Consider the following 25,873-nt stretch of genomic DNA (forward strand, 5'->3'; position numbering starts at 1 on the left):
CACTATCTAGTAGCTACTTTAGAAATGAAGACAAATTGTAACACAACAGAAAAAAAAACCAGCCTCAAATTCTGTGCTGTTACTATTTGAGAAAATATATATTATTAAATATAATTTTGAGTAAGCTTGTACATGTGATAATTAGGACTAATTGCTAGGAATTACCCACACCTTAGATACATAATAAATTTGAAATTGGATTGTTCAGAATTTGAAATTTTATGTATTAAAACGTGTTATATTAAATACATGGTAAATAAAAATTGTATGTTTCAGAATGATTAACAAGTTATAATATATAAACAAGTATAACACGTAGAAATCTATACATTAACAATATTCAACTAAGATATTGATTAAAAGAGGAGAGAGATCCAACTCTTTTTAACAAATAAAAACTAGCTGTATTTGGTGTAATAAAATAACATAATTTTATCTATGATGAATATTGGACTATGGTATCGATCAATATTGTTAAAGTGATCCAGTTAGATTTGTATCACCTGTTGAGGCCTATTGTTCACTGTAATAGTAGCACAACAGCTGTCAGCTTCCACCGCCATTGTCATGGCCGCCTAGAATAACTAATCACCCATAAAGTCAATCGAATAGAGAGAATTTTGTGAATTCATTATTGGAAAAAGAGAAAATGTTATTATAAATATAAAATAAAGGCGTGTGTAAGGAAAGCATAAGATATCTATGAAAGTAAACAGTTATTGATGTATCCGACATTAAGGCGTAAAAATAAAACCCAAGTTTCATAACCTAGAAATGGTTTATATTACCAATGTCAAATAAAGTTATTCCACAAATTTGAAAAGAAGAAACTGATGAAGTTATACTAAGATATTTATTTGGCAAAAGTAAATGAAAATATTTTGCTATTTAGTATGTAACGTATTAATTTTGAGATTGTGGCAACAGGCAAGGTAGCAATCTATTTTCTTTTAGAATACTTAATAAATATTTTCAAATAGTTGAATGTCTTTAGGAACATAAACCTGAGTCAATTTAATCTTGGAAGTTTTAATAGGTAATAGGTGTTTCTTGGCTCTAATATTGTCTTATTACAGAGTGGTTGCTTTAAATTTACCAATAGTTACAATGGTTATTTATTCCAGTACATAATTCAAATTTCAACCTTTCACTCTCTCATTTGGTTTCTCTAATTCATCCCAAATGCTTCACTCTAGAAATTAGATTTACATGTAAATTGTGGAAAGTTGTTCTAAATTAATCTGTTTTGGCAGGAAAACTAATATTTTATGAGAATAATGTTATCAGTAATTATTTAAATTTACCCAAGAGAATAGTGTTAAGTTCATGCTTTGTACTTTAATAGATCTGACTGATAGACAAAAATTAGTTGCTGACGACTTATCTACAAGCCATATATTTATATTCATGTCCGAGAAATTATTACAGGAAAACCCCTATCTGTATTTTTATTTCTATGGTTATTGAATTTTGAACAAAGTGGATTTATTATAACTGGTATAAGAGAGCCTAGTTGACGGTATAATTATATTGTATTGATTATTTCAACTAATAAACGAGCTACAGCTATACTTACAGTCTGTCAATAAACAACCTCCATGTTATATATATGCCACATACAATTATATTTAATATTCATGCCTCAACTCAATTCATATTGAGAAAGTGAACATTTCCTCGACTTTACAATTTGAATATATTATTGACGACTTGAGACAAGAATATTGGTGAATATACGGTATCTAGATCATTGAACGTGAGTGTGATTTAAAGGCAGTGTAATGATAGGTCAAGCTAGTTACCAGGATAAAATGAAAGTTGGAGATTTTGTTGAACTTACACCAGTACAGGTATATGACTAAATATTCTACTTTTTAAATGGGTTTTTGTTGAAACAACTAATTAAAGATCTTTTAAACTGAATAAATATCATACTGTCTACCTGTATGTAAAGTTGCAATTTCTGGCTTCTTTATTGAAAGTGAATTGAAGTTATGAAGCATTTAGTATGACATTACTGAAGACATGGAAAAATTAAAACACAGTGTTTTAAGTTCAGATTTATATAGTAGTCAGCATTTACTTCTGATGTAAATTCAAAAAATATGAGTATAATATCCCAACATTTAAATAAGTTTTGAACAAGTAAGATGGGATATTTCCGCACATCAACCTTATGACATGACAGTCAAGAGCTTGGATTCTATAGTAAACTGTAATGGTTATAATCCATATGTGTATATATGTGTATAAACCAGTGATTGTATTCCATATAAATTGTGTTGTGTTTTGTAATGGTTATAGTAGTTCATACAGTACTTACTGTGATGTGCCTGGTTTTGGTAGTACCATACAGCCAGAAAGATAGTTAACAACACACTTGCGTTATTGCATTTTGTAGTGTGTTTAGTAGTTGAATGCGAAGAACAGAAGGGACTGTTGGTGTAGTAGAGTTATTAGGTAGATAGATAATAAATCTAATTGTTCACACCTGTATCTTAATACACAGCTGGTCATTTGTTACTATACGTACATATACTAAATAATTACACATTCTGTTACACTTTTCATTCATACTTACTATAATATACAGTTCAATACAGGTGTGTTACACTATTACCTGTATTTCATACTGAAAAAAACAGAGTATTTTTGTTGGTACCATCTGCAAACAGAACTAAAATAGTTTACAATTCCTTGAACGGCAAACATACATGTGTAACAGAAACCATATTCATGATGTGCAAACAAATTAAAATTTAAAATATAGACCATAATAAAAAAAGCCTAGATCTATCAGTACACATAATAACTATTTTAAAATCAATGCCTCAAAATGAAATCACTTTCTTTGTATGACTAACATTCAATTTTATATTTGATTCTTGAAGAAATGATTGTTCCATTACTCAATCTTGCATCAGGTTGAAATTTAATTACTTATTTTATCCACATGTTTTTCTGGTGTTTTTGTTATTCTTTCTTGTATCTTTGAGTATATCCAGATTTATTTACATGTTTGTGATAGTTCTGTCAAAAAATAGCATCATGCATTCCAAATAACTGTCAGTGTTTTGTGTTGTGAATTTTGGTAGTAATATTGAGTTTCTATAGGTAAGGGTAAAGTAGACAGTGTAGATATAGAAATAACAATATCTATTCAAGTATACTAGGAATACCTACCTGTAAGTACATCATAATATACATGTATGTAGGTAGATGAAGCTGTAACAAAGAGAAACTTTTGTTTATTTAGATAGAACTTGGTGAAAGTTTGAACCTCTTGAATCACAGGAAAGTAGCACTAGTTACCATGGAAACATAAGGAGTAGCGGCTTAGAAGTGACAATCTTATTTTCTTCACTGATTTTGATGCAAGAAAGAATTTTATTCTAAAGGGTTTATATTTTATAATATGGGGTTATTATATTTAGTAGTATACATGTGTACTAGAAAATTATTGAAATAGTCTGCTAACATTTTCTAATATTAAAAGAAACTTTCATTTCTTTACTAAGTAAATATTTTGTGAAAAATCAAGAATGCTTCAGAATATATATATAATACACCACACCTTCTTTAAATACATGAAAGACAAAAAGATACATTATATCTTATAGTAAATAAAAACAAATTTTCAAGATATGTATTTTACTCCCTAACCTTGTTTAAGATAATAGGTTAAAAGTATATATGAAAAGAGTTGAGTTAAAACAGACAATTATTACACAAGTTGTAAAGAAAAGATAAAAGACATGCCTGGTTGGTGCTCATAAGTTAATTGCCAGCCCTCTCCTAACATTAGGCTCATAAAGCAGAGTTTAGTGGAACCTGGGTTAGGGGCGCTGGGTACTGAGGGGGATATGCCAGCAACACGATATAACATCAAAGATACTGTTTGTTTACCTATAGGTAAATTATATGTTATCATAGAAAGATTATCCCCAAGTGGTCAACTCTAGCATGCTATTTAAATAGCAGTTGTTTTACATCAGTACTCTATATCTTATTCACATTCTACACCCACAGATAAGATAAATAAAACTTTAAACTAACAATAAACCAATCATTCCATTAAATAAACTCTTAACATCCTTTTTAAATCTCCTCAAAAATTTGCTGTGATCACATATGCGAACAATTATTTTACTCAATACAGTTGTGATTCATTATTTTAGAGTTTTCTTGGCTTCAATTTGTTCAACAATTTTCATGTTATATTTCAGTCATTTTAGATGTGTTTTGTTTTGGCTGCAACGTGATAACTTCCTGGAAACATATTATGATAATACCTGTAGTTCCAAAAATTGTTATATATTTTTATAAATGATTCATAGATAGAGTGGCCCACAGCAGCAGCCTCAAATATTTGTACTATATAAACTGACCTGTTTTAACAGCATGTTGTCACTCAGGTCAAAACAGCATTTATGAGTAAAGTTCAGTCATAGGTTTGCTTGTGCACTGCAGGCAGCAAACATTCGCCCAAAATAGACATTCACGTGACAATATTCATTCACTTATTTGTCAATGAAGCCATGAAAAAATATTCTTCTTTACTCGTTACTCTTTTAAAAATATGTAGTTACGAACTTGATTAAAACTTTGGCTAAAACTCAGTGATTTTATTTCTTTGATTGTAACCAGTGACGTATGCATTGTAACGGTTGTCGGTTCAGAGTCACCTTATGTAGTTTCGTTCTTTTTCTTTTTAACTCACTCCAGCGGCAATTAACTGACACCGAAAGAGTGTGAAATTTACTTTTATTCAATTGCAAAACACTGGTTATTTGCCGCCTTGGTGAGTTAAGAAGTTGCGTTGTTGCTAGCTCTAAATATGCAGACTGGAAAAATAACCAAACCAAATTTGTAGTCTTTATTTTCTAGACTACATCATACTGCACAATATATTTATGCATCTGTGGGACTAAAAATAAAGGGTTAAATTATTAAATTTTTAGAGGCCTTTGTCCCCCTCCCTCTCTGTATTACATGTCATTATAATTTCCTTGTACTTTATCTGGCAATGTGTTTTTTTTCCATAACAAAGATAATACTGCACAATATATTATTTGTCCTTGGGACTAAAATTAAGGTTTCAAATTAATAGATTGATAGAGCTCTCTGCTCTGTCTCTGTCTCTGTCTCTCTCTGGTATAAAGAAATGAAACCACTATTCATTTTTATATTAGGCTAATCTTGAAACAATCCATTGAGGTGGATCTTTCCATAACCAGCTAAATGTGTATTTTAAATCTTACTGTAGTATGGTAAACTCTTGATAACTTTAAATTTATTGAAATTTGAAGGCGTCGGCATATCGTTAAAAAACCCTAAGCGTTTGCACATGCGTACAGATGTTGGAATTTCAGTCGTCCCATAGAGTGTATTCCGTTACTTTGCAGCAAGAAAATAATTGATGTTTGCCGACTGTGATGAAGAAATTTTCGTTCTAGGAACGACCATAACTCGTTTTGTCACTGAAAGTTATATGCCTTGATAATGGGCCCCCAGTCATAATTTGAACAAATTTTTAAAAAATACCAAAATAGTTATATCCTCAAAAATCAAACATGTCCAGACTTTGATTGTTGATGAATGATGTTTTTATGAAATTAATATGATGTGTACACAAATTACCATCATCAGAGTTCAAACAATGAGATATATTCACCTAGTAGTGGAGACTATGCCCACCACATTAATTCTTCAATTCCATTCAGAATTTTTACTGTTAATGAAATGGAGACATTTCAACTTTGAGCCACCCATGAACATTTTGTTCTCAGTGTATATTTCTGTGTACAAGAATAAATGAAATGAAATGGGGTTTAACGTCCTACTGTTCTGCTTCGACTGGACTAATGAAGACGAGCATACGCCATGCAGTGTGCTATGAGGAAAATGTTGCCCGGACTCTGGCTCTGCGACCTGCTGTTATATCAAATTATGGGAGCTACGGTGGCACGGTGGCTAAGATGATATCTCGTTAACCTTGAGGTCACGTGTTCGATGCCTGCATTGGCCGAGAAAGTACATCAGGTTTGTTCCGGCATGGTTCACCTGTGTCAGTAGTGTAGGACAGAGGGCCTGGCAAGGCACAACATATAGTCATTCGGATGGGATGGAAAATCGAGATCCTGTGTACATATTACTATTAGCGTGCATGTAAAAAAAAAAAAAAAAAAAAAACCCGCTGGAAAATCCAGATGAATTTTCTCAGCCAACACCGGGTTCAAACATGGGATGTCCAGGTTAGCAAGCCAACATCTTACTCACTGAGCCACTGTGTCTCCCGTGTGTACAAGAGCTATGCATTTTAGAAATATAGCTACAATATAGAAATGTCAGAAGTAGTGAAATTTATCAGAATTAATGATGTCATAAATATATACGTTGAATAGTCTTCTGTATCATATTTATTGTAAATTGGGAGAGCCAAATTTGTGACAGATTTAGAAACATCCTGTGAATGTTTTGAGTTGATGTAAACAATCCATCCTATACTCTTTAATTGTATACAGTATTATCAATATCAGACAATAACAAACACACACCATTTTATCTACATTAATAAACACAAATATACTCTTGATATTTTACACTGATTATAACAATAACCAAATTTTTATAACGGTACATACCTTATCAACCTGCACTTTTTTTGTTTACTTTTCCATCTGTTACCAACTTTATTACTTTTAAAAAAATTGATCCATTTCATTTATACTAAGTATTTGATGAATATTTTATACCAGTTAATGTTAGGATATTTTGTAATAGTAACTATTAGATTATTTCATACTGGTAAATAATCTTAAGGATATTCTGTACCAGAAAATATTAGAACGATGTATTATTTCAAGAAATACTTGGTTACTTTATATCGGTAAGATACTGGTGAATATTAAATGATTTATAATACCTGTGAATATTTAGATGCATCTTTTGTTAGGCAATTCCTGTGTTTTCCCAGCCATCAAGAGCTTTACCCACTTGTCGGTACATTGCAATTGTACTTTCTTATGAGAAATAGCCACTTGCATTGTGTGATACTCAATCTGATTAAAATACAGATTTTTGTTTCGTTTCTTATTTTTATAATTTCGGGGAAGGGGGGGGGGGGGGTTGGATGGCTGGCTGAATAGTTAGCATGTGCACGCTGTATCATAAGGCCTGTCATTGAGTCAACTGGCGTGGTTTCGAATCCTCGGTTGTACGTGACAAGGAGTAGGGTCGTCTGTCCAACCTCTTTGGTTTTCTCCGGTTCCTCTGATTTCCTCCCATTGCTAAAGATCCCTACGTGCAAGCGAATTATTGAAATAGAATTAAACCATATGTTAGTCCCGAAATGACATAGATTGTGTCCAGTGGTCGTTAAGCCCCATTTCTCTCTCTATCTAGGGGTTTCAGGTCAAAGTTTCAGATGACAGAAAAAATTTTTTAAAAATATTTTGTGAAAATATACATAAAATGCTACCCAAATTTTTTATTTCATCAAAATATTCTAATTAGATCCAAAGTTATGGAATTTTAAAATCCGAGATCGACGTCAATAATGTAATCAAAATGCTCTATACCAGTCAATGCGTGGCATGACACCAAAATAAGTGCTTTTCAGTCATATTTGAGTGACGTCATAAGCGGTATTTTCCCTTCAGAATCGCTAGCACCAATTTTAAAACTGAAATCCGCACTTTATTGTCAGCTAAAATTTATTAAAATCGTAATAATTTGAATGATAATATGTCAAATATTTATAATCTGGATGATACCTCAAGAAAGTTTTTTTATATTTAGTCGAAATTTGGCAATTTTCAGTCATCAAAACAGATAAATCCCATTTTCTACGGGTCTACTTGTCCGATCACGTGGTATCAACAACCATAATAACCACAAAACTGTTATCTATCGTTTGATTGGTTCTATATCAAAATCCCCCGGTAACTAAGCTGCGGATTCACCAATGAAGTGAGTCGTAGCAATGGAAAATCTCAGGCCGCGTGACGTCAGAGTGGTATTTTCCCCGCGAGCGTCTCATGTAAACAAACGGTAATTTAGCTTACATTTCGATAATTTTTTAGCCTGAATCTTTGCAGATATTGAGATTGATATTAAACTATTGCAATACAATTGCTAGTAATGCATTTACATAAAAAAGTAATTCAGAATCGTAGATTGAAGTGGGCTATATTTCAGCCGCTGGCTGTCCGATTTCACGCTAAAGTCACGTGACCTGAAACCCCTACTCTATCATACTTTCGATGGCCTACACTACATGAAGATCTGACCGGTCGTAGCGATATGTCGCGTCAGAGGTCATACGAGCGAATTTTGACCCTATGACATCGGACATTTGATTAACCAATCAGCATTGATGTTACTAGTGGATTACCCACAGTTCCGTGCAAAACACGCCTAAAGCTCGCCGTAACGGACCGTTTCATTGGCTAATTCCTCACACCATTCAGAACACGTCAATGATAACAACTCTTCCAGATCCTAGTGTAGTAAAGACAAATAAAACGAAATTTTGAACTATAAAAACAAAACGAAATAGGATCTGTGTATTAATCAGATTGTGTGCTACTGTGCTTGTTGATTAAAATTATTGGAATTTATATAATTTTGATTCAAATTAGTGCTATTACCTTTATTAGGTCTATATCCGTAATTTACATTGGTCAACAATTCTCAAGTTTACCTTATCTGAACAATAAAATATTGCATGAATACTTTATAACATTCAATTGGTGGATATTTTGTAGTAGTGATTAGATATGGATATCTTGTACCAGTAAATATCAGACTAGCAAATAGTAGGTGAATATTGTGTGCCAGTATGGATAAGGATTTGGTTACCAGTATGGATAAGGATATTTTATGCTAGTCTGTTACATAGCAGTTGAGATGGAGAGATGCATGTAAATTAAAATAGGATTAAATTACATGAGTTATTGTCCCCCGCCTTTCGAAGAAAGCAGGGGACTATTAAAATGGGTTCGTCCGTCTGTCTGTCTGTCTGTCTGTCTGTCTGTCCGTCTGTCTGTCCTTCTGTCTGTCCGTCTGTCTGTCCGTCACACTTTTTGGGACACAATAACTTTCTTCCTAATTGAGCTAGAATGTTCAAACTTGGTGTATGTGTTTATTAGGTCAATGCCTTGATGGAGTTCGAAGATGAGCATTTTCCGCTTAGGGTAAGCAGAGATAAGCAATTTGATTGGTTGATGCTTTGGGACACGATAACTCTCTTCCTAATTGGGCTAGAATGTTCAAACTTGGTGTATGTGTTGATTAGGTCAATGCCTTGATGGAGTTCGAAGATGAGCATTTTCCGCTTAGGGTAAGCAGAGATAAGCAATTTGATTGGTTGATGCTTTGGGACACGATAACTTTTAATTGAGCTAGAATGTTCAAACTTGGTGTATGTGTTTATTAGGTCAATGCCTTGATGGAGTTCGAAGATGAGCATTTTCCGCTTAGGGTAAGCAGAGATAAGCAATTTGATTGGTTGATACTTTGGGGCACGATAACTCTCTTCCTAATTGAGCTAGAATGTTCAAACTTGGTGTATGTGTTGATTAGGTCAATGCCTTGATGGAGTTCGAAGATGAGCATTTTCCGCTTAGGGTAAGCAGAGATAAGCAATTTGATTGGTTGATACTTTGGGGCACGATAACTCTCTTCCTAATTGAGCTAGAATGTTCAAACTTGGTGTATGTGTTGATTAGGTCAATGTCTTGATGGAGTTCGAAGATGAGCATTTTCCGCTTAGGGTAAGCAGAGATAAGCAATTTGATTGGTTGATGCTTTGGGACACGATAACTTTAGTTCTAATTAAGTGAGATTGATGAAACTTGGTGTATAGTTTCATTACAGTAATACCTTGACTAAGTTTGATAATGAGCATTTTCTGCTCAGGGTAAGCAGAGCGATACGCAATTTGATTGGTCGAGACTTTGGAAAACAATAACTCTCCTACTTTGATTGTCCCCCGCCTTTCGAAGAAAGCAGGGAACTATTAAAATGGGTTCGTCCGTCTGTCTGTTTGTCTGTCTGTCCGTTCCGCTTATGGTAAGCAGAAAAAACAAATTGAAAAAGAAACTATTATAAATTAATTAAATATGTAGTATGCAATAATGAATTGACATTTAATGACAGAAAGAAAACAGTGAACTTTGCACAACTTGCAGCAAGATGGAAAATAGACCCGTTGATACAACCAAACTCTAGATCTGTAGGCATAGAGCATGTTTTCCCCTTAATATGCTATAATTATTCCATCAAAAACATTGTATGCTTAGACTATAAGTAAAGATATACTGTTTGATTGTTCAATACTTTGTAAAAGATAATTTGTGATAAATTTATATGTGTCCTCTAATTATTTTCCTATTTCGGCGGGGGACATCAGCCTCACTGTTGGCTTGTTAGGATTAGTATTAAAGCTATTAAATGACCACTGTGGTGTACTCTATGATTGTTGATAAATGATATGATCATCTAGGAGACATGTAAGGGTGATTATAAGCGGTGACCAGGTGTGTGACTGACCACCACATCTGTGTATAAGCAGTCATCCTTAATAGCCAGATTACTGTAGTTTATTATTAATGGTTGGTAATGCTATGAAGCTGTCTAGATTAATCATTAACAGAGAACAGACAGACACCACCATACTACTTATTCTTAAAACTAAATTTGAATTCCACAAGCAAATTTCAAATTTTGGACAATTCTAGAAGACTTGTTTCTTTTTATATGAAATTTTAAAGACAAAGGAATATTGGCTCTGTGGTTCAGAAAGAAATATTTGGTTGTGTCAAACATGGTGTTGTCTATTGGTAGTGTTCTTTTACATGCTTTGTTTCACTCAGAATGTTAGATGTATTTGAAATAATTTATATCATTTCTATTTTCATATTAATAAAACTAAGGACCATTAGTCAAAAGCTCAAGTTAATTTGAAAGGTTTTCTAGCATCTAATCTAATTATTGTAAGCACCAGACATGTCCAGCTGTCAAAAGATTCTAACCTACATGTTTAGATGACATACATAGTGTTGGAGAGTATGTTCACCAACAACATGTGTTTGTTTTCATACGGCTAAACAATATGGTGTCTATATTATATAGTCTGTCACAGGTTGTTATCACCTGTCCACAGAAACTTACAAATTTTAACTTCATCCACAAACTATTCTCTAAGATCCATTGAAAATATAGTCTACTTAACACAAATAATACTAACTAGAAAAACTTTATCCAGACAAAAATAAACACATGTCAAATAAATGTCAATTGATATGATGACTTCCATTTGTGATATTTTTTAATATTTACAGCTTTTATCCTTTTTGATAGTTGTTATTTTATTATATCCAATGCCAAATTCTTTTCCATAAATATTTTCTTGAGATAAATATTTCAGTTAAAAAATTGAAAAATTTATGTATAATATTTTGACTTTTTCATCACTATTTAAAATAGTGTAATAAAATACTGTAATATTTTAAACTCTAATAATATATTATTTACTGTAATAATTTCAAATATTGTATCAAGATGATATTTTATTCAGTGTGTGAAGTCTTATTTTGTGGGCTATATTTTTTTCTCGGTTTGAATTTGGTATTTGAGAGTAAGGATAATTGTTGATCAGTTGCATATGGGCTAAACAGTGGGAACCTAACATACAGGAAATAGACTTCTAAAATTTGCCTGCTTCTACCCCATCTAGTTGGCTATTCCTTCTTTTCTTTCACTCCATTTTACTTCAAGCCAGCCCTCATGCTACACAAATTAAAACCAGATGCGTTGCTAATTTAGAACATCTGAGGTCCAGTTGATTTTCTTTGAAAATTATAGGGGTTTGAGTTTAGACTCTAATGGATGAAAAGTCATTTGTGTAAATCACGAGGCAGTCTATCAAGAAGTATTTTGCTAAGAGAATATATAGGTGTGGGATATTTTGAGCGTATTTACCAGGATGCTACGTGATGAAATTGTAATGATATACAAGGAATAGCTGCATACCCATCACCCCCTGTAAAAGGAATGGTAGAAGCGAAAAGTTTGGAGCCTGTCTTAGAAAGTGTTGGTAGAAGCTGATTAGAAAAACATCTTACTGGTTTTACTCCCTGGGGGTTGTGTTACTCTGTCCCATCATCTAGCTTATTTCAGTTGACCAAAAGATAGCCATTGGTCTGTATAACACCTACAGACTCAAGCCTAACTGTGTGTACCTTGGATACCAAATGATGTCAAAGTCTGGAAAAGTTATCAAAAGTTTTTGATGGTGGATAGTGGCCATTAAGAGGGCTATAAAACAATTCGATGTCAACTGTGTAGTTTTTTTATTAGCTATATGATGTTATAATGGTCTTTTGATTTATGATGTCCATGTGACCAGTTCATTTTAAACATATACTTTAGTGTGTATTTTGTTGGAATTTGGGTGTGATCTAGTTTATGAAGGAAGCTGTATATAATATTATACACATGTATGCATGTATTGGATAACACTTTATTCCTTGTGTAAGTTATCGCATATCGGAAATCTCTTCTCTCGGGTTTTACATCATAGACAGCTAAAATAAATTCTTCAAGACTGATGAAATAGGATCGCAGGATAGTGTAGTAAAACATCCTCTCGATAACCTCATGACTGCAGGCTTACAAAAACCTAAATCTTCCTTACTTTACTCCACGTGTTGATTTCTTTTAGCCGTATCTGGTTGATATTTTAACATTGGAGTAATAGGACATTCTGCTAATAAAAGAAAAAACGATCCATTACTTGTAAAATGACATTTAAATTTATCTCTCGACTTCATTAAAAGTGAAAAAATTTGTGTGCTAGTTCAAGAAGAAAATAGTTATTACTTTGAATTTCCAGTCTGTGTGTAAAATTATTGAATGTTTAAAAAGTGATAGTGGATTTATTACAGCAAAAGACTTTGTGACTCATGAAGTGACCCAATTCCTATTTCTCCATTTACGGGATAAGTGTATATATTTTTGTGTTATTGTTGGTACCAGTATTGGTATCGTTATTCACCGCCATCACGGATCCCAATAGGAGAATGTATTGTACTTATCCCTTCTATAGACCATTCATGTACTTGCCAACAAAATTGGCCAATGTAAGTAATCATCATAATTAATGCAGATTGTGGAGTTAGTGGTTTGCCTTTGGATTAAAATTGGATAAATTGGGCTATCTTTATAAGTTATTATTAGGCCACGAATATGTTGTTTTTTTTATTTTCGTGGCATCAAGATGAGAGAATTATTTCTACTGTAAAGTAGTAATTGTGAAAATGACACTAGCCAATCATTTGTAATAATTAAATATTTGTGTAAGGGTGTCAAATGTTTTCACAGTTCCTTATTAACAACAATGATTTCATTAGGATGTGATTAGTCTAATAAGTGGCTTTGAGTGGTCAAGTTACATTGTAATGGTCAGTTGTTGATGTAATGTTATGAGAGGTCATTTCCTCCCTCACTTATCAGATGACCAGGGTTATGTAAGGCTAGTTAAATCATTGGTCAGTTTAACACCATCAACAGTTTCAGTTTTCCATTAGGGAGTCTTCTTTCACAAGATTGCGTAATTTGCAAAATGTTCTTGGTCCTCAGCTTTTGAAGTTTGTTATAAGTTTTGAAATTGAAAATATTGATGGTAAGTTAAGGCTTTGCTTGCATAAAGAAATTGGATACTGGTATGTGCATTGTGTAATTTTGGTCTGTTAAACAGTGTTATATTTTGTGATAAGTATAGCAGGCCCTTCTTTGTGTTATTAGAAAAACATATTTAATAATCAATTCAAAATATATTGGATCAGTAACAAAATCCTTTTAGCGAGTGCGATAAAGATTTAAAACTTTTATATGAAAATTTATTTTAAGAAGTTAAGGGGAAGAGAAAGAAGAGGTATTTACAGTATATATTGATTTTATAACAATTCTAATCTAAAAGCCTGGTTTGATTTATTGTGTAATTTATGTAATATTTAGATACAATATTTTATCCACTGTTTTCTGTCATTTGTTAAAATACTTGTCGACACTATAGTAGTGTAAGAATTAATCTCTGTGATATGTACACAACATGTATTGGTATAGAAATATAGATTTAATCGTAAGTAATTTTCTGATATAGAAACAAAATTAGGAAGTAAATTTGTTATTAGATCACAAGTTAAGTAATGTATGGAGCAGTGCAATGTACAGTAAGTAACATCAGATGAAAGCCAGGAAGAAGAAATATTGTTGCCTACAGTGCAAAGTATGTTATTTAGCACTTTATCTTGCCGTATATTAATTTATTTACAACCAGATATTTTTATGATATTACTTCCGTAGCGTAACTTGAAGACTGTGGCTTTTAGATGTTTCAGAGCCCCTAAATCTAATATAGATATTTTTAAGATTGAAAAAATATGTTTTTAGTTTAAAAAAAGAAAAAAATATGCAAAATCTTTTAATATAAGATAAGAAATAAATTTGGTTATGGGATTAAGTGAATTTTTTTTTTTTATCTCAGTATAGTCGTGATTATTATTATTATTGTCAACAATATCTTAGATTTCTGTATAGCTATCTCTAAGTCAATCCATTATTAATTTTGTTTGTCTGCCAATTGTCACGTTGAAATAATACCGAGATCATGAAATATGTATTAAGGACATTTATCCATTATTAGAATTTTACATGATTTTTATTTTGTAACAAACATAAAATGGGATGGAGCCATGGAGGTCGGGGTTGAAAGAAAGGAATTAAAATATTGCATTTGATTTAATTAAATAATTACAGTTATGTGGAGAGATTATAGAAATTGTAATAATTTATCATGAATTGTATAAGCCTATAAGATAAGATCTTAGTCCTATTCTTGTCTTCAGCCTACATAAAATTTCCTCTAGTATGTTTTCAAAAGGAAAAGAAAACGGATAAAATAAATGCTTATAATGACATTTTGAACTTTGTTTTTAACCATTTTTTGTTAAATCATCACTGTTAGACATTCTTGTTTAAATATGGTAGCAGAATGATGATAGTTCACATTAGATTTTAATATAGTTATTATAAAAACCGTAAAATTGGCGTTGTTCTCAATTAATACTCAGTTGTACTGGATAAGATCAGTTGTTAATGAGTGAAACATCTTGATAAAATCAGTAGTGGGTAGATTGTATCAGTTGTAATCAGTTACTTTGTTTTTGGCCTTATTCACTTATTTACTTGGACCCCTAGACAGGCAACAGTTTTATTAGGGTAATTATATCTATTGATTATTTAAATTGTATGATTAATTGCAGTGATAACAAAATATCCCCACGTTTAATACAGTGATGTTCTATCTTTATAAGATTCAATTACATGTTTTATATATGTCAAAATTTTATATAAATTAATATATATATATAGAAGTGAAAATTGATATACTTCGATAATATTATCAATTTATTTTGAGTTCAATTGCAAATCAAGATATTACACAGTGCAACTGATATTATTCTAAACATTCTGGTCGAAGTAAATGGTGTATGAAGGTAATATTACAAAGAATAAATTATTTAATATCTTCTTAAAAACTGGAAAAAACATTTCTGAAATGAGTAATATTGAAATTGTTTAGAACACATAAAGGTATTGAGGTAATTTATAAAAGCTGGCTAGCGTTATCTTTTGATTGAAATGAAGTGAAGTATTTAAAAAAATTTAGTCTTTTATTATTGGGAAAATTGTAGTTCACAGATTTTGAATGTAGTTTGTAACTATTGTTGATTATTAAATTATTGCTGAATATTTATTTAATATATACATGTAGGTGTATAAATAATTATAGAAGGAAGTCTACCTATTATCAGATTGATGATGAATGTCCACCAATTCTCCATCTATTTCAAGAATGTGTCGGCATCAATTAGAGTTTTACTGATGAACCATTCATCTTTCTTATCCTAACTACTTATCATTCCCCGTAATTACCTTTTGTCAGTGGACTGCCAACAATTTCTGACTATACATCTATGGGTACCATAAGATAAATGAACTAGCTAGAACTTTGTTTATATTATTATCAGAGAATATTATTGTTAAGAGGTCTTCTTACTTTCATGGTATAAAATGATTTGTAATTAGTTTTTATCACAAATTACTGCTTTAAATTCTTGACATGTTTTGTTAGTGGGTTTTTTGTTTTAATTTGTGTAAATTTAATCCAGTTTCCATATTGTTATTAGAGTTTTAAAGATAAGTTGTAATCAGGATTTTAAAGATTAGTTGATAGAGATCCCAGCCTTCATTTTAGCTTCCATCTGTATACTGTCACAGCCAACACTGCACATGGAAAATAATTATTATTAATATTAAGAAATAAGGGCTTAAGTTGTCAGTTTGTCATTCACAAGGTAAGAATAGGTACAACACATTTTTAAAGTTTATATCTTGAGTATTCTAATAAAACTTGATTGCGCATTTAAAATCTTATGATGAATAAACTTATGTTATTTACCGGTAGTAGCTTGAGATACATGTGTCATTGTCTATTTTCTATATTGATATAATTTACCAAAGTTTCCTACTCTGTGTGTCAAATCAGTTGTTGATTATAATGATGTTCACATATGAAGTATTAATATAAAAGGAATTTGTTTGTTGTATGTGTCAAGAGTAAGAAACATAGTATGCATGTGAAATTAGATCTAAAGTATCATATGAAATATATCGAGGAAATTGCTTTGTTGTGTAGGGAGGGAGAGATGTATTTGACCTCTGTTTGTACCTAGTCATATGTTATTATTCCTACACCAGAAATCAAATGGCAACCCAGGGGAGCTCACCCTACCTTTTCTGCTTTTAATTAATCTATATCTTTATATCTTTTAAACTATCGATACATACATACTGTAACCATTATGTTGTACAAAAATATATATAGATGTATATATATGGCTAGTTTTCTTGTTTTCGATAGTGGGTTGGATGATAACTTAAATCTGTTGTTACAGAAATTAAATTTACAAAGTGGCCTACATCTAAAAATAAAAAGGCAAATCACTGTTAATGGTTTTTATGAATAAAAATGGTTGTCTATGTGCTGGTGATTAACTGTAGAAGATTTGTTTAAAGAGAGAAAGAGAAAGTTTAACAAGTGAATGATAAATGATTGTAGGAAAGTAAAAGTGATAAAAAGCCACCAACTGACTGTAAAAGTGATTAATCTACATGTCCATCTCCTACATCAAACTGTCAATTATCTTCTACACGTCTGACTTGAAAAAAGCCTCCAATCTAAAACAATCATGCTTATTGATAAGTGTAGGTTGAATTAAGCCTCTTCCAAACAAATTACCAGAATAAAAACACATTTTTTGGTGTTGTCTGCAAATCTAGATAATTTTATTGAATTCTTTTTAACCAAAGTCAGTTTCCTAAAATTAATAAATAAGATAGCAGAGTGTTAACATTATTATTTCTTGAGAAGTTTTTACGCTGTATTTTCTTCATTTAACAAGGCAGTAGGCACACTTAAATCTTTTTGCGTATTACAAAAAGGCAACAAACTAGCAATTTTTATTTTTGCTTCAAAGAAATAGGAATTTGTTTGTAAGAGTTTATAATCTTCAAATCTTGAACTAAGTAAACATTTTCTGGATATTCTTTCATCAGATTTAATAATGTAATTTATTTTAAGTGTTTGATTCTTATTGAATCTAGGATTTACTGTGTTGTGCTTGTTTACAAACATATTAATTCAAATTTTTTTATCGTCATTTGATTTATGTTCCAGGTGTATTCTCCAAATGCGGATGAGTATCCACAAGACTCACCAAGATACACATCTCCAAAACCAGGAATGTATGGGGATTATTTTTTAGGTAAGTTATTTTAAAGATGTCAAACCTATCTTTTGAAATTATGATATAGATGTATGGAAAAATAATTCACTTGTAAACTGTATACAAATTTAAATCAATGTATTTTTGAAAAACATATTTGCATTTGGAAACAGACAAAAGCCAGCAGACATCATTTTGTTTTTGTTGCTGTAAACTGCTATAATCTAAAAATGTAAACAGTTTAAAATCTGTAGGCAGCTTCAAAAATATATATGTTATTATATTTTATATTACAAGCATTTGAAATAAAGTTTCAATTACACTGAATACATAAAGATAGTATTATGGTGATATATTTACTTATTGCTTTTGTAAGCCAATATTTAAATATTCATATTCAGATTTTCTGTAGTTAGCTAGCTACAGTAGTTCTTTAGTTCCCTCTACAATATTTTTATAAATGACTGTAATATTTGTTTTATCTCTCTTGCTCCCCTCCCCCCACAGAATTTAAAAAAGATATGAAAATAATTGTTCAGTCTTCAAAAAATCTGTTTTCTTGAATTAAGCAGGACTTTCAATCAGATTAAATGTATAATATTTTATTTGTGTAAACTTATACTGGGTATTCCCAACTTGTCCTGGATTACTTTGATGTCTTTTGATTATTATAATGAGTTGGTTCGTCCGTCCGTCTGTTTCACTCTTTGGAAACAGTAATGAGGGAGAATGTTCAAACTTGATGTAGTTGTTTATTAGGTGAACGATTTGACTGGGTTTGATGATGAGCAATATCTGCTTAGGCTATGTAGAGATAAGCAATTTGATTTGTTGGTGCTTGGGAACCAATGACTTTACCGTAATTGAGTGAGAGTGATATGTATAGTTCATTACATCAACACCTTGACTAAGTTTAATAATGAGCATTTTGAAACATAAATTTTTTCAATCCAATGAAGTTGAATATTTTATGTCATTTTGCTGAGACCATATTGATTTTTTTCCCAGTTGTTTTCATTATGTGATGTCTTAATTCAATTATTTCAGATACACCTCATAGTAACGCCGACCCGTGGTCCTCCAACAATGCATTGCCTTCCTCCACTTACCCCTCCACAATGCTGCCTAGCAGTTCACACTACTCTCAGGCTTCTTCTTATAACAATATGCACCATCCACATGACATGGTAAGTTTCTGTCTACAATAACAAATCTTAAGTAATTAAGGGTGAAAACATTATTAAAATATTGCTGTGATAAATACATATTTATTTTATCTTTTCAAAATAAAGATCTGTATCCTTTTGTGAGGCAGTCTTCCATTCCCTTTATATATTATATAAGCTTATAGGTGTAACTGAAAATAAAATAAATCAAGTAAATTGCATCTCATTTTGTCAAACCCTTTATTTTTAAATTTTGGGAAAGGGTTTATTTCTGGATAGTTTTTAGTAAATTAGATAGGTTAACATGGCTGGATAAGAATATTTATTATTTTTATTAGATAGTAACAATATTCGAAAGGAAAACTGTCCTGTCCCTAATGACCTACAGGAAATATAAATCATCACAAGTGATTAGAGTGAAGGCTGCTGTTTTCTAATTAAATGAAGATATATTTTCTCTGGCAATGTGTTTTGTATCAGTGCGTTTTAGAATGCCTGCTGTGGGCAATGTGGCTTAAGTATAAATCCTCTCTCCCCCTTTTCAATAAAATATTATGCTTACTTCCGCTGTTAACTAAATTGGTAGAGATCATTTATACATGCACAAATATTAGGTCAAAAACATTCAATGTGTGTGCGTTTTTTTTTTTTAAATGCTAAAATTATTTAATTCTCATTTTTATAAGACCATATTTTTTCCCCTTATTTTTTAGCCTAGATCGACTTTGGTACATTTTATCTTTCTGTCCAGACTTTCAGCTATTGATGTGTCTTTCATTTTCTGCTATGTTTCTAGGACAGATGTGAAGCTGTAGGACTTATTTAAATATGATAAATAACTATAGCTGTAAGACTAGCGATGCCTGCTAGCTATCTGCTCCCAACATTAGATATATTTATACCTATATCTGCTTTACAACATGAAATTTCATCAGGCTTCAACATGCTGCTAAAGCTGTTAGCTTTTCCCTCCATTTTTTATCAAAGAAAAAATTACCTTGCATCTGGAAATGAGGCAACCACTAGCAAGATGATGTTAACCAGATGTATAGAACATTAGATTGAGCAGACACACAATTTAGAGAGCAGACAGCTTCCAGATTCAAGACCCAAGTGCACAGACAAATATTCTAGACTGTTCACACCTGAGGCATGTCTATACCTACATGTCCAATGTTAAGACATACCTGTCAATAATTCATGTGACTGATTAAATAAAATTATATTTTTTTTCCAGGGTTATCCCCCAATTTCTCCTAATCAAGAAGCAATGTTGTCTTCCGGTCTTCCGCCAATGTCCAGTTTTCGAGGGCAAACAATGCCCGCTACATCATCTCCCACTGTTAATGGATCTGAAATCATTGCCAACAGACCCAACCCTGTTAATACACAACAAACTGGTGATGCTCTGGGGAAAGCATTAGCATCTGTAAGTAAAAACCCTTTCGCATAAACATGATATTCTTTCAAAACCGTCTTGACGTGTTTTTCATAAAACTTGAAATCCACCCATATTATAAAGAGTTAGAGGAGAATGTGGCTTGAGGAAAATATTAATACTGTATATTTATTCAGTGTCAGAATTGGCCAGTCTCCAAGCTGGTTTTGCTTATGAAAGCTTTGTGGAATGTTATCCGGTAGTAAAATGTATAATAACAAGCCATATAAACCCGAGAAAATACTCTTGTCTTTTTCCTGGGAATGACACGCGTTGGTAGCATGGTTGATGTTAGCGATATGACGACAATTTGGTCCGTCAATGAATGCCAGGTGATTTTGGCCCTATCCTGTAATTAATTTCATATGTCTGGCATGTGCTCCACTAGCTAAAATTCATAATCTAAACAATTCATCATGGGGTTAATAAAGAAGTTTGAATTCCTGCATAGCTGAAGCAATGGTTATGATGAGAATGATAATAGGCAGCTATTTAGTTTTATGGGTAAAATGAGTATCGTGGGGGTAGAGCTTGGCATCTAATCAGTTTTTATGAACATCATTTGTATTTTGTATTAGTATAAACTTATGTCGATAGATATTTAGATGCTAACTTATTTATCATAATAAATTTATTAGAATTATTTGTGTGGGTTATGATAGGTATCAATCTCTTAATAATGCACTTCACTATTTTCAAAATGATAAATATTTATCAGGAATTTATTTCATGAGAATTAAGCCATCATGGTCCTCTATCATACACATGGGATATTTACATGCACATAAGAAACAATTCTCAATAAGAAATTGTATAGGATGGAATGCTTTATAGTGCTGCATGATACTGTTAGTGTCGAAGAGTTAAAAGGTACCAACTGGAAAAAAATGTCCAAGTTTTGAATGATTTTCATGTATTGTCAATAAAAACAGTGTGTATCTGGAATACAGACTATGTAGATGATGTTGTAGATGTAAGATTGGTTTGCGTCATCTAAGAATAATGCATCTAGTCTATCACACGAAGAACACCCAGAACTCTTTACATCTATTTGTGATTGTGTGAAAATGTACATACCACATGGGTGCACCTCTATATCAGTTTTGTTTATTTTTGTCCAGTGTTAAGGCTGTAGCGAACATTTAAAGGATGATTATTGTATTGTCTTTCTCAGTAGTTTTAGAACACACATTATTCTAGTACAATATAAATGTATTAGTTTCTCTCAGATAGAACACACACAATACTTTATCGAGATCTTGTAAAATAATGATCAGATCAGGGGCCTTATTCGCAAAAGCTTACTATATTAAAATATTGCTGAACATACACATTCATTGGCTTATAGCTAAAAGTTTGCACTAGGATTTTAACAATCATCAGGCAATGAAAAGGTTGCAGGTTTTAAAAGTTCAACTTTTGGTGAATAAATGTTTTGAATGTTACATTTGACATCTTGTCAATTGAAATTTAATATGATTTACATGTTCTCTAACATACAGATCATCAGTGTTGTTACAATAGATCTTATATGATTTTGACTTGTTTATTAAAATATTTTTCAGATATATTCTACAGAACATACTGGCAGTAGTTATGGAGGATCTAATCCTTCCACACCTGTTTCCTCACCTCCCCCTATGTCAGGTAGGTTAGCAAACTTTTAAATGGAATGTTCAAGTTTATTAAAACAGTTACTAGTAATTCTCGTACAGATTCCACCAAGGTCATTTCAGGTCATATAATTTCTCAATTTACATAGTGCAAGACATTTATATTAATTCACCTCCAGTTCACCAATTTTCATCATAAATTGTAGACATTAATGTGAAATAAAAATATTTTGAATGAAATACAAGCCAATTTAAACATTATTTTTTTAGCGAATTGATAAATATTGTGGAAATGGTGCAGTAAAAAGTTATTGTTAATTTTACGATTACAAATATATAACAAGATTTAGATACCGGATAAATTTTCAATAATCTTTCTCAGGGAAGTGCAGAGATGAAACATTATAATATTGTTTCATATTAGAGAAATTCATACAGCTACTGTAAGACAAGAAGTTAATGTAGTACAAAATTAATGCATTGTTTATTAAAATTAATGCAACCCACTGTATCTTATTGTTTCCTAAATGACTGATTGGCTTCTTGTGATTTTAGCACAGAAGTTACACTCCATATTCAAATAATTACGACCTTGTTATGTTAGTATCAAGATTGATTGGTCATTGTTCTGCATATTCCTGAAGCAATGGCCCAAGAAATCCCTCTCTGTCCATTGCTGGATTGACTTCTGATACTTGAGCTTTTGAGGGAGTGTCTCTATTCTTCCCATTCAATCAAATCTATCCCAAATACAGCAACATGACAACTCATTGTGTAATCTGGGGTCTTCCCTAAAACTTTGGACAGTGATATTAAAAACAGTAAAAGGATTGTTCGTCTCCAAACAGTATTGTTTACATTGTGTCCATTTTGATAGACTCGTTTGTCCCGCAGTTAGTTTTTTCTGCAAGATTCTGCTATGCACTGGTTAATTGGGCTTAATAAAATTGTGAGTCATTACATAACGTGATGTAAACGTATTTGGTCCAGTTTGGAGCTCTGTTTAAAGCCTAATGATATTCCTACGCAGTTAGCTATTGGTTGTTAATCGGACTATTGACAAGTCATAATTTGGAACAGAAATTTTCTTCCATTACAGCAGTGTTAAGTGTGATTAGGTCTTATCAAACGAAACTCTGCGAGGAGTATGATTGTTCTGTTGCTTTGAGTAATGTTAAGTTTGACTATACTGCTGATCTACGGTGGTACCTCCTCTATCGACCAGAAATTTGTAATGCATTAATTTATTTTGTCTAACAGTAAGTTATTTAAATCTTAAATACTTTAAATTGTGTTAGAAATTAAATGATTAGTATTGGATGTTCATTGTTGCAGCTTCGTCCAGCCAATGGCATCGGCCAACAAATCACAGTGCTACCTCCCAACAACATTTTGAGGGTCATTTACATCCTATGGTAAGTTTAGGAAATGAATTATTACTTTAAACTGTTAGCATGGAATGACCTATTTATTTATTTCTATTATTCTGAATGTGATAGGTGTTAAGCACAGCACGTACATCATAATATAATATTGAGATTTGATACAAATACTTACTACAAATGTTAAGTTACATACATAATGGCAGCCCATTGTCAGCCCATTTTGCAATTTTCTAATGTTTTTTAACAGAATAAACCATTAACTAAAACTGAAGAAATAATATCTTTTGAAAAACTGTGCCTGATGGAAAAGGGAATATATTCCATATGTTTTGTTAATTTGTAGGTTTGGTTTGCTGCATGTGTTTACAATTACCTCTAGGGTTTTGTTAAAATCAGAACGTACTTGTAGAAAGCATATCTACATTAGTAATATCCATTAATCTCTATACATTGATATTCAACATATGATAAAATCATTATAGCCAATTATACCACAAAAATATGGTTTTAACAAATGTTAGTAATAAATAAAAAAATCTGCCAACATTCCATATAGAAATATTTTTATTAGCCTACAATGTTTTGTGGTATACAATAATATGCATATGATAATTTATCAATATTTTATCCACACAGAAATGGATTCCTGTTCATGCATTGTATCTAACTTATGCAAAATATGTATAGATGCAATACCGTTCTGTCAGAATTGTAAATTATGGAATGCACTGAACTATTTATTAATAGAGTCTATAATTCAGTGAAGCTATTTTAAATAATATTTTTTTATGTTAAAATGAAAGCAGAACAGACAAATTAGTTTTTCAATAAAAATACTCTTATCTCATTTAAATTGAGTAATACTTTTACATATTATTACTATATATATTTGAAAAATTATTTTTGCTAATATCAAATCTGTTTTGCGAAGTAAGAACAAATTTATTGTGAAAGAATAAGTGGGAAAAAAAATCCCACTCCAAACTATCAAGATATTAAATTTATTTACTTTTCTTGGGAAAAAATATAAAAAAAATGAAATTTTGATAATATAAGAATCTAAATCTTAATGGGTTGTTAAGAAGCTGTAATCTTTATAGTTTATTAAGATTCCCCATTCTTTAATGGTTCACATTTTTTCTTGGATTTTACTATATTATCACCCTTTGCATGCTTTTGTTTTACTAACACGCATCCTAATTGGTCCTTTCTTTCTGTGCATCTTGATAGCCCAGCATTCTCCATACCAGTAATCAACCCATGGAACGTCTGAATGAAGCTATTCATATGCTGCAGGAGAATACTGAGGTAACCATATTGGTTCAACCTTTTCAGCCACATCTACCTGTATTTTATAAATCATGGTCATATAAGTATTCATTTATTTAAATCATTGGATTAATTACTAAAAACTCTGGTGATAAGTAGGGTAATGGTATGCATGTGATTGTTGTTTACATGTGCATGTAAGGTTTAATCTCTTCAAAAGATATGTTTATAATCAATTTCACTCAAAAATTACTTGGGTCACCCACCAATCACAACGACTATTTGATCCTGACTAAATTGTCTAGATTCATAAAGCACAATTTTCTATTTAATATTGTAAGCACTCAATGTTTGGTTGTTCCTTTTGTGTTTTGCACCAGTGAATTTTTAAAAAAACCATTATAATTGGATGCTTGTGTTCAATAAAGTTTAAATATGTGAACTATTTATTACAGGCCCGAGCAGAAGACAGATTGGAAGATGCCATCCATGTTTTACGAAATCATGCTGAAGGTCAACTACAAGGATTACAACATCCAGGACTTCCTCCCATGATGCCACCCACACATTCCAATGGCATGATGGGAGGTATAGGTCCATACTCAGGCATGCTGGGAAGTCATATGGATTCTCATATGGTTAGTTTTTTTGTACTTGTTTTTTTTATTTTTTTTATTATTATACCTAAGGTTAGCTTGAGCTTTCTGGAATCTAAGTCCAAACTTTTATGAGAGAAATTTACATACATACCAAATTTCATTTATGTTTGTATCTAATTGTGACACAAACAATATACTTCTGTGGTAATAGTCAATTATTTGAATATATCATGCAATTAATAACAATTTGCCCACTTGTACTCATACACACCGTAATTAATTTGAGTTGATAAATATCAATACTAGACAATTATATATCCCCTTGTTGACCTTAGCCACTAGTCACTTTACAAATTACTTATATACAGGAAATACTTTATAGTTTAATCATTTAGTTAGTTGTTCATTAATTATCGTGGCATGTTACTGTCTCAAGTTGTTAAACCACTAGACAAGTAAGGTGTAGCACTTAATAAACGAGATGTTCAAGATGCTAGGTATCTTGTAATGTGTAATAATATATTAACTATAAAAGAGTCTTGTGATAT

At 31.6% G+C, this 25,873-nt stretch overlaps 1 protein-coding gene across 7 annotated transcripts in view; it reads left to right on the plus strand.

Moving 5' to 3' along the window:
* The window catches only part of LOC126814521 (transcription factor 12), a 92,085-nt gene that overhangs the window by 52,625 nt on the left and 13,587 nt on the right, over window positions 1-25,873 (plus strand). For 6 of the 7 annotated variants that reach the window (XM_050539691.1, XM_050539693.1, XM_050539696.2 and 3 more), the window contains 7 exons: window positions 17,807-17,894; window positions 18,903-19,042; window positions 20,259-20,450; window positions 22,025-22,106; window positions 23,408-23,487; window positions 24,688-24,765; window positions 25,182-25,364. In XM_050539691.1, coding sequence (XP_050395648.1) covers window positions 17,807-17,894; window positions 18,903-19,042; window positions 20,259-20,450; window positions 22,025-22,106; window positions 23,408-23,487; window positions 24,688-24,765; window positions 25,182-25,364 — 843 coding nt within the window. The remainder of the gene's footprint in view (window positions 1-17,806; window positions 17,895-18,902; window positions 19,043-20,258; window positions 20,451-22,024; window positions 22,107-23,407; window positions 23,488-24,687; window positions 24,766-25,181; window positions 25,365-25,873) is intronic. The other variant, XM_050539694.1, reaches the window with a different exon arrangement.

The sequence above is a fragment of the Patella vulgata genome, chromosome 3, assembly GCF_932274485.2.
Source record: "Patella vulgata chromosome 3, xgPatVulg1.2, whole genome shotgun sequence".
Taxonomy (NCBI): domain Eukaryota; kingdom Metazoa; phylum Mollusca; class Gastropoda; family Patellidae; genus Patella; species Patella vulgata.